General features: G+C 20.5%; 1 protein-coding gene across 1 annotated transcript; it reads right to left on the bottom strand.

Moving 5' to 3' along the window:
- Positions 1-7515: 7515 nt before the first annotated feature.
- Positions 7516-10095, bottom strand: LOC123271156. Its single transcript, XM_044737390.1, has 3 exons — positions 9997-10095; positions 9597-9921; positions 7516-8317 (listed from the first exon to the last, which is right to left on the bottom strand). Exons 2-3 carry the CDS (start codon positions 9804-9806, stop codon positions 7523-7525), a joined length of 1005 nt encoding a protein of 334 aa, XP_044593325.1. The 5' UTR covers positions 9807-9921; positions 9997-10095; the 3' UTR covers positions 7516-7522.
- Between the last annotated feature and the right edge of the window lie 937 nt (positions 10096-11032).

Here is an 11032-nt window from a genome sequence, read left to right as displayed (position 1 = left end):
GTAATTTTTTTTTTCATTTAAAATGGGATTATTTTTTAGACTTACGTACGTAAAATGTTAATTATTATTTAAAATAATTATAAAAAAAAATATTTTGTTATGTTATGTTATAATTGAATTTGATTGTTCAGAATTTATAATTATAATTACAGTGTTATTGTGTAAGTACAAGGAAAGAACAAGATGATACTGGATATTATCTCAGATTATACTCAGTAAAAAAAAATTTCAGATAGTAGCTAGTAAAATCCAGGATTATAATTGAATAATATATTTTTTTTCATGTATACATATACATAATATATATTTTAAATATATTAGCTCATCCCGATATTATACTCATCGAGACCTTTCATTTGAGTACCCACATCAATTTTTCATATATTTTTATATATATATATATATATATATATATATATATATATATATATATATATATATATATATATATATATATCAAAAATATATCAAAAATGCATGTGGGTACTCAAATGAAAGATCTCGATGAGTGTAATATCAAGATGAGCTTATATCTTTAAAAATGTCAACAATTAAGAAATTATATTGTATTTTGTCAATTTATGATATTTTTAAAGATATAAGCTCATCATGATGTTACAATCATCGAGATCTTTCATTTGAGTACCCACATGCTTTTTTGATATATTTTTCTTATATACATATATATAATATATATAAATATATAAAATATATGAAAAATTGATGTGGGTACTCAAATGAAAGGTCTCGATGAGTATAATGTCGGGATGAGCTAATATCATTAAAAATAATAATAATAATAATAATAATAATAATCTGGGATTATATTTAGTGTAGTCTTGTTCTTTCCTTATAAGCTACTAACAAAATTAATATTCGCGCCTCGTTATTATTATTTGATTATTATCGTAATAATTGCACCATTTAATTAAAAAAAAATAATAATTAAAAGGACATACGACGGTTGCTTTATATTATTAAACGGCTTTTTTTCTACCTCGATTATTGCATTCGGTAGGGGCTATTGTCTTCGCCACGGTAACTAAACGATGACAGGGCACCTCAGCCTTTGTATTCCTAAAGAGTCTATTTTATTATTTTTCATTTAATATTAATATTATTATTATAATAATAATTACTAACAATTTTATTTTTATTTTGGTAACTGTCGTTAAATAATGTCCACTCGATAAAAAATTATTCCACATGAAAAATAATTATATAAAAATATTATATAGAATTATTAAAAAATTATGAAGAGTAAATTATTGTAGAAGAGTGTTAGACATTTAAATCTGTGTAATGTGTAATTTATATGATGTTAAATTATATTGAGTTTAATTTAATTAAACTATAAAAAAAAATATGTAGAAAAAATTTTTCTGTGTACTTGTACTGGATACAAAAAAAAAAAAAAAAATCTTAATTTAAAAATTCTAAATACTTTATGAGGCGAAAAGTATTGATATAATTATATATGAGATTTAATCACGCAATTTATGCGTATTTAATTGTAATAATTATAATATTTGACCGACGGCCGATTTGAATAATATCATTGCATCTTAGGTATGTAATACTAAATGCATAATAGGTATTTATATAGAAATTATAAATATATCTGTATTGTAATTAAATGCCAGTGTCCATTAGGCTTAATTGATTGCACAAAATTGAAAAAAAAAAAAAAATATTATTGAGTGTTTAAAAATAAATAAAAATATTTAAGTTTTATTGTAATGTAATAATAGTAAAAAAAAAATAAATAATAATTAAAATAAAAATTGTGCAATCAATTGGGTCTTTTTTTGTGGCGTAGGAAAAATAATTGAGTGCTGATGGAAAAAAAAAAAAAAAATATTCACGAAAAAATATTGTCTGAAAAATAAATAGCTCGTGAAAAATATTACACTTTAAATAAGAAACGAGTTCGAGTTGATTTTCCAGCTCATGAATCTTGATACGCTTTCATTCTGCAACGCTGTGCTAATATCAATTCAATAATAATTATAAATTGAAGAAATAATTATTTAAATATTTAAAAAAAAAAAAAAATCAAGTAAATTTTAAACAAAGTAATTATAATAAATATTTGCGTTTATCTTCTATTTAAAATGGAATATTAAACGCGTTACTGTATTTCGCACTGGTGCGAAATATTATTTACAGAGGTGATGCATAATTAAATATAAATGTACTGATTTATAGACCTAGAGTCGACTCTCACCTCTAACAGTTCAACAAATTATTGAAATAAATATTAATTAATTATTATATAATAATAATAATAATAAATAATAATGATAAATAAAAAACAGACGATAACAAAATAATGTAAAATTATTTATATTTTAGCGATGTTCAATTATCTACAATTTTTTTCATTATTTGTTCTTTTCTAAATCAACTATTTCGGCTGGTCTGAATTTATCTAGGATAGTTATTTCATAATTATTAAATCTCACCGTAAAAAATTTCAATTTGAGAAGAAGCGAGTAGAGTATATTTAAATAGTCAGAATTAATTAAGATGATACTTTAAGTAGCAGACGTTTCAAAAATTTCAGTTTTTATATTTAATAATTAAAATGTTTGCTAATTTCGGTATCATATTATTAAATATTAAATATTAAATATTCCTTCCGGGCTCCGAACAAAAATAAATGTCCTATATATTAACGAATAAATATGTAATAAAATAAAATAAAATAAATGAGCCTGTTTATTTATTTTAATAATTACAGGTCATCTTCTCTAGTAAAAAATTTTCAACTATATATTTAAAATAATAATATGTGTGGCCAAGATTTTTGACTTAATTGCAATTAATGATAAATTTTTTGTATTAAAGCTAAAATATTGGTTTTATAAAAAATGTTGTTCAGTATTTAATTTTATAAAAAAAATGTCTTAATTTTTTTATAAGACCAATTAGAAAGCTGGAATTTAAAAAATAAGATTTTTGGAATTACCAAAAATTTGGATAATTAATTATTAGTCTTAATTTTGGAATTACTGCTTAATTATTATTGGTTTTAAAAAAAAATTATGACATTTTTTTTTGTAAAATTAAATTCTGAATTTTTGTTTCAAAAATTTTTTTTATGATAAATATTTTAGCATTAATATCAAAAATTAAGATTTATAAAGAATGATTAAAATTTTTGGCAATTATAAAAATATTAATTTTTAAATTGCGGCTTAATTATTGGTTTAAAAAAAAAATTATGAGACAAATTTTTTTTTAATTAAATTTTGAAAAAATTTCATTTTAAATATTTTTTTAAGATCAATATTTTAGCTTCAATATCAAAAATTAAGATTTATAAAGAATTATTAAAATTTTTGGTAATTATAAAAATATTAATTTTTAAATTGCGGCTTAATTATTGGTTTAAAAAAAAAAAGACATTTTTTTTATCAAATAAAATTTTGAACTTTTGTTTCAAAAATTAATTTTTCCGACCAACATTTTAGCCTTAATATCAAAAATTGATTTAAAATTTTTGGTAATTTTAAAAATGATAATATTTAAATTACGGCTTAATTTTTGGTTTAAAAAAAATAGACATTTTTTTTATCAAATCAAATTTTGAACTTTTGTTTAAAAAATTTATTCTTACCAATATTTTAGCTTTAATATAAAAAATTAAGATTTATAAAAAATGATTAAAATTTTTGGTTTTTATAAAAATATTAATTTTTAAATTGCAGCTTAATTATTGGTTTTAAAAAAAAATAGATATTCTTTTTATAAAATTAAATTTTGAACAATTAATTTCAAAATTTAGTCAAAAATTTTGGCCCTAATAACATGTAATATTATCTAAAACTATAATTTAAAAAATCTAACTATAATAATTGGATCAAAAAGTATATTCAAAAATAATGATAAATAATAAATTATATGGAATAAAATATATAAAGCCGAGAGACGCTCGAGAGATATAAAATAGAAAGGAAATAAGTAAGGAAATATATGTAATTAATTTGAGAATATAACAAAGGAGAGAAATAAAATGAAAAAATTGTTTACTGGCGCAGATGGTATGACACATTGTGATCTATATAAATTACAAACAAAAAAAAAAAACATCAACAAGTAGTAAATATTTAAGGTATATAAATATATATATGTTATAACTAATATTAAAATGAAGATGATAAAACACCGACATATATTATAAAAAAAAAAAAAAAATTACACACAGGCGGTCTAGGGGTCTCGCTGATTTAATCACACACACACTAATTACACAATTGCGTCTAGAATATACGTACCTACATATACTTATTTTCAGCCCTAATAATTATATTACATTAACAATCTAAATGTACGCGAGTATGATTGTAACACGTACACGGGTATATTACTACACACGTACCTTTAATGTTGATTAAAATATATATACAAGGGCTAAGAAAGTTTGTTGCGTAAAAAAAAAAATTAACTCAATAAAGAAATAAATATATGAGAAGAATATATATCTTATGTCAGAACATTTAAAATAAATAAATAAATTGTTTTTAAAAAACGAAATCTAAAAGAAGAAATATAAAACAGGACGCGAGTTCTTAGACAGCTTTAAGAAGAAATAAAATTAATTAATTAATAAGTTGTTAAATTAAAAATTATTTAATTATTAATTGCTATTTTTTATTTGTTTTTTTTTTTTATGAGAAGAAATAAAACGAAAATTGAATCGATCGTTAGGTATTTAAAGATTAGAAAAAATAAATAATAAAATATTTCGTTGGCTGTTTTAATAATGTTGTAATGGTTGTAATCAACAACTGTACCGTTAATAATCAATTTAATTATTATTACACGTTAAATAAAATATGTGAATGAAAATTAGATTATTAATAATCTTATATAGATCTTTTTTCACACGCGTGGGATTAAATAATTATTCTCATAAAAATATTTCTTCTCTTCAATATAATCTAGAAAAATTAACGCTACTGTCGCCAACGAATAAATCTCCGTGTACAATTTATCTATTATTAAATAATAATGTGTATAAAATAAAAACATGTGTATTTAAATTATATAAATATATATATTATATATTATTAAAATAATTAAACAAATACGAGAGCCGTCGATTGTTAAAAAAAAAATAATAATTATAAATTATCAAAGCACTTGATGTTTTTTGATAATAAGAAGAATATTCCCTGGAGTAATTTCAACCTGCTGGATTATTTAATAATCTTTTTTAATTATTGTTAATAATTATAATTATATTTTAATTAATTACTAATTTTTAGTTAATTAATCACTTATTATTATTTATTAATTCATTTATCAAATTATTAATTATATCAATTTATTAATTTTAATTTATTATTGTTAATAGTTATAATTATATTTTAATTAATTACTAATTTTTAGTTAATTAATTACTTATTATTATTTTTTATTATTTATTAATTCATTTATCAAGTTATTAATTAATAAATTCATTAATTATATCAATTTATTAATTTTAATTAATTATTGTTAATAATTATAATTATATTTCAATTAATTACTAATTTTTAGTTAATTAATTACTTATTATTAATTTTTATTATTTATTAATTAATTTTCCAATTTATGATTTAATAAATTAATTAATTTGATCAATTTATTAATTTTAATTAATTATTGTTAATAATTATAATTATATTTTGATTAATAACTAATTTTTAGTAAATTAATTTATCAATTTATTAATTAATGTTAATAATTATAATTAAATTTTAAATAATTACTTATTAATAATTTTTATTTATTAATTAATTAATGTTAGCTTCTTTAAATTTTACTCTAGTCTGAGTTAATTAATGCTTCCTTTATTAATTGCAAATTCATGCTTTTATTTTATTTTTTATATTTTATTATCCTTTAAAACAATTTTTTTTAATTAAATAATCACATTAATCTTTAAAATAATTGTAAATGTTTGTGCTTACACAATTTATGTAATTAATTAAAATTTAAATACATATTTTATGTACACACATTCATATTTCTTCTTTAATAATAATTTTTTTTTTGTATAGTGACTAGAATATAAGATTTAAAATTAATAAAATTAATTATAGAAATTTTTTTTAAATTAATCATTTTTTCTTTATATTCTTCACATAAAATTTTTATTTATAAAAAAAAATTGTTAATTTGGATAAAATTAATTGTAAAATTATATATAATAATTTTATTAGTGAGAAGAAATAAATAAATTATTATTATTATCGGGCTGCGAAGAAATAATTTGGAGTGAAGACAACGTAGCCCATCACTGCCATGTTATTTATTAATTAAGCGCCCGATTAATATTATAATAATAATTTTAAAAAATTCCGAAAGAAGAAATAACAAATGTTGAAGAAAATAAAATATTATTAAGTTAAATAAATCTGTAAAAAATAATTAAATTTAATAGAATGTTGGAATATTTAAAAATTGAAAATTTAATAATATTAATAAATTACGCCTTTTATTTATTTAACTATTCTTATTTTATTATTACAGCACATGGTTGAAATTACGCTATTTACATGATGGCGATGGTAGCTGCAGGCCTGAAATGTTGTTTAAAATAAATAAATATAATATGAATAAATAAATAAATAAAGATAACTATGAAGTGTGAAGATATATTGAAAAGAATAATTTTTAGTGTAAATTCTCATGTCATTTAATTATTATATAATTCTTAATAATTATTGCACATTTAAGTAAACACATGAGAGAACGTTATTGCATAATTAAAATAAATGTATTTAAAAAACATTTTTGGGTGAAATAAAAGGCAGATTCAATGGTTTTAGACAAATGACTTTTATATTTACAATATTATTATTTAATTACATTAAAATTAACAATCACTTCATCATTTTTTTATTTCATTTTTAATTTTTAAAAATTTTTTTTGCAATAATTTATTTGTTACAAATTAGTAAATTAATTTAAATATAATTATGAAATTAAATTTAGCAGCCCGTGATTATTTTTTAATTTTTTTTAACAAATAAATTTGTTCTAAAAAATTAATAAAAAATTGAATTTTTAATTTCTTTTCTTTGATTTTTTTTTGCTATAATTTATTTGTTACAAAAATTATTAAATGTTTGCTTAATTAATTTAAATATTGTTCTAAAAAATTGCATTTTTAATTTTTTTAAATATCTTCATTTTAATTTTTTTTTGTGCTATAAAATTTATTTGTTACAAAAATGATTAAATACCAGCTGAATTAATTTAAATATAATTATAACATTTAATTAAACTATCACTTGCCAATTTTTCATTTTTTTTTAATAAATAAATTATGTTCAAAAATTTATTTATAAAAAATTGAATTTTTTATTTTTTTTAATTTCTTCATTTAATTTTTTTTGCCATAATTTATTTGTTAAAAAAATTATTAAAATCATCAAATATCTAATAAATTAATTTTATTTATTATTTATTATTTAATTATTGATTATTAATTTTATTTATTTCAATTATTTTTACTTAATATTTAATCTCATAAAAAAGGTACCAACTCGTCTAACCACTTGGGAAAATGAGTGATGAGGATTAAAATCTGCTCTTTATCTTCAGAATAAATTTTTTTCAAGCTTTCCAACAAATACTTCTTCGAATTCTCCGTAGAAAAACGAGGTTCGATTCTCAAAAGAATTACATAAGATTGCAAATTAATCGGATAAAGATTAAGCAAATTTCTCTCCTCATCATCTCGCAGCGAGACAATAGTCTTCAAAATAAATTGTATAAACAACAACACAAGAGACGAAAATTGTAACTGAGCGCAGAGCTTTCCCAGCAAGCTACAAACGACCTGGAATATTTTCGGAGAATAAGCAGTCTTCTTCATTAACTTATCAAAACTCTCTGTTGTCTTAAACTGATCTTGAGAGTTGATGTTGGAAATAAAGCAGTCGACTATCGGCTCTTCAATAATCTTCTCGCTTTGGCAGATAAATAAATCTTCAACAGCAGAAAATTCCAAATTTATTTCTTTCTCGTTGCTCAGAATAAATTGCACTAGCTTGTAATCCGTTGCTACTTCTAATTCGGTTACTTGCTTGATAATTAGTTTTAAATACTGAGCGTAAATTGGATTGATACTCGCGATGTTAATCAATGATCTTATCAAGGTGATTAATTGCTCCGGAGTCGCGTTGTCATCGCATAATTTTTTTTTTAGTAAATATTTGGTGATAACTGTCTTACTGAGCTCGAGGATGTTCTCACTCTGACAGAATGGTCGATGATCTCCAAGGCCTAGTGGTGGATGCAACCAATCTCGAAGAATATCCTGTAAAGAATTTTATTAGTAAATTTTAGACTTTAATTTTATTTTTAGTAAAAAAAATTCTAATATTTTGACAATTGACAATTTAATTAAACGTCAAAATAATAAGACATTTTAATTTACAATAAAGTTGTCCGACATTTTTAATTTTTTTATTTTGCTTAATTTATTAATTTATAACTAAAAAGATATTTCTAAAAAATTGCACTTATAGTTTTTCAAGTTTTTTACATGTGATATTTTTTTTTATAATTGTTCAATTAAAATTACTTCAATAAAAAATTTCTATAAATTTTGAAATGCCGGCTAACTTAATTTTCATAAATTATAGACTATTATTTTATTTTTAATAAAATAATTTTTAATATTGACAATTTAATTAAAATGACATTAAAGTCAGCTGTCATTTAAGGTAAAAGACCCAGTTATTGACACTGGCCTAGTTGTTTGACACTTGCAATTTTATTCTAATTAAAAAAATAAAATGATCTGAAAAAACCAATTATCTTAAAATTTATAATTCAAAAATTATATTTATTAATTTATCAGAGTTGATTTGTTTTTTTTTAATTAAAATAAAATTGCAAGTCTCAATAACTAGGTCTATTACCTTAACAATTTTTTAATTTTAATTAATAAAGAAATTTTTTCTGAAAAATTGTTTTTAAAAAATTGCATTTTTAATTTTTTTAAATTTCTACATGCCAATTCTTTTTTTCTAATTTTTTTTTGCACTAATTTATTTCTAAAAATTATTAAATATCTGGTACTTTAATTTTAATATTGAAAATTTAATTAAAATGACATTATAGACAGCTGTTATTTAACAATTTTTGAATTTTAATTAATAAAGAAACTTGTTCTGAGAAATTGTTTCTAAAAAATTGCATTTTTAATTTTTAAAATTTCTACATGCCAATTTTTTTTTTTAATTTTTTTTGCACTAATTTATTTCTTCAAAAAAATTCTAAAAATTATTAAATATCTACTACTTTAATTTTCATTAATTAACAGTCAAAATAATAACAGACATCTGATAATTTTTTTATTTAATTAAAAAATTAAATTTTTACCAAGATAATATTTTTGAAAAATTACATTCATAATTTTTATTATTTTTACAAGTGGAATTTTATTTATAATAATTTACTTACTTAAAAATATTTTCCGGTTGTTTTAAAAATTCTTAAGGCTTTTTTTTCTTTTTGTTTTTTTTTAATAAAAAAAAAAAAATGTCTTAATTTCAGTAATAATTATTATTATTAATTTTTAAAATACTTACTATTAATTGGAGTCGTACAGAATATTTAATTTGAGCATCTGGAGAAATTTTATAACAAATAGAATCAGCTAGAGACTTTGAAAGCGCGGTAATTGTCCGGGCATCAATAGCAGGTACTTTTTCCACCAGCTGATCCAATTCCACATCTTTAATTGTTTCTTTAAACTGTCCACTGCTACATAAAATTGCACGCACAAAATCGGGATCCATGATAAAAATTTCTTTAAAAAACTCCACGTTGTTATTTAAAATTGTTAAATTTTTTTTTAGTCATCATAAACTGTTCAATTTTAAGGTTAAGAATTTTAAAGCAATCAGCAGTTTTCTAAAAATAAAAATGTTAATTTATTATTGCTATTTTTTTTTTGTTTTTTAATAAATAATTTTAAGAAACACTCACATTTATTTTTTGAAGCATTTTGCTATTTGAATTGATTTGTTGTAAAGCGCCAGACTCAGCCAGACTACCGACTGTGTTTACTGCAAGCAGACCGGTATTTTGAGGTTGCAAAATTTTATTTAATTCTACGGTACTTTTTTTTCCTAAATTGTATATTATAACAGTAATTCATACTTTATTTGACTGTTATTAATTAATTATATTCACTTACTTATATATAACAATTAATCTACTTGAAATTATCAAATTTATTCAGCACAAACTATAGCAACGCAAAAATTTCGATCCTGACTTTTTTTCAAGTCAAGGCAAAGTTGATAATATTTACGTGTTTTGTTGTAGTTCAAAACACTTGCATTTTCAACCCTCAGGGTACGGACTATAAAAAAGTTACGTTCAGTACGGACATGGGTTAGCCTAACCCGGCGACTTTGATTGGGTGTATATCGAGCTGTACTTTGTCAATTTGAATAAATTTTTTTTTCATTTTGTGTGAAATTGTCTCAAAAATATGATATAATTGTCAGATTAATCATTTAACTGATTGAAAAAAAATTATAATGAAAAATGTGAACGGGTCTTGAATTTTTTTTGTAAAAAAACCTTTTTTTTTTCAAAATGCTGTAACTTTTTGAAAAAAAAAGATATTAACATTGTATAACTCGCGTTTGAAAGGTAAAAAGTAGTTCTTTCAAATGTTCATAACCGTTTTTTGATTTATTCCAAAAACTATATTTTTTTTGAAAAATGAAAATACGCGTTTTTTCGAGTTAGCGAAAAAACGTTGTTTCGTTGATTTATGATGATAAAGGTTAAAAATAATTACTTTGAGCGTAAAAAAATTGTTTCTCAGATATTGTTGAGTAGTATCATATAAATAAATACCAAAAATAATTGTTAAAGTCGAATATTTATTATCAAAAGGTTACAAAAGTCATATTACATAGTATTGCCGCACTCGCAGCACAGTTTCGCTACGTGCTCTTTACACATCGCCTTATGACATCTAAGACACTTATAATACGTTTTTCGGTCA

The sequence above is a fragment of the Cotesia glomerata genome, linkage group LG9, assembly GCF_020080835.1.
Source record: "Cotesia glomerata isolate CgM1 linkage group LG9, MPM_Cglom_v2.3, whole genome shotgun sequence".
In the NCBI taxonomy this organism is placed as follows: Eukaryota; Metazoa; Arthropoda; class Insecta; order Hymenoptera; family Braconidae; genus Cotesia; species Cotesia glomerata.
Note: the sequence above shows the minus strand (reverse complement) of the source record. Positions and strands in the feature narration are given on the sequence as shown.

Coding starts and splice junctions, on each gene's coding strand:
- LOC123271156 (XM_044737390.1), bottom strand. CDS start 9,806: ATGGATCCCGATTTTGTGCGTGCAATTTTATGTAGCAGTGGACAGTTT. Junction 8,318..9,596: donor CTGTACGACTCCAATTAATA/GTAAGTATTTTA, acceptor AATTCTTTACAG/GATATTCTTCGAGATTGGTT.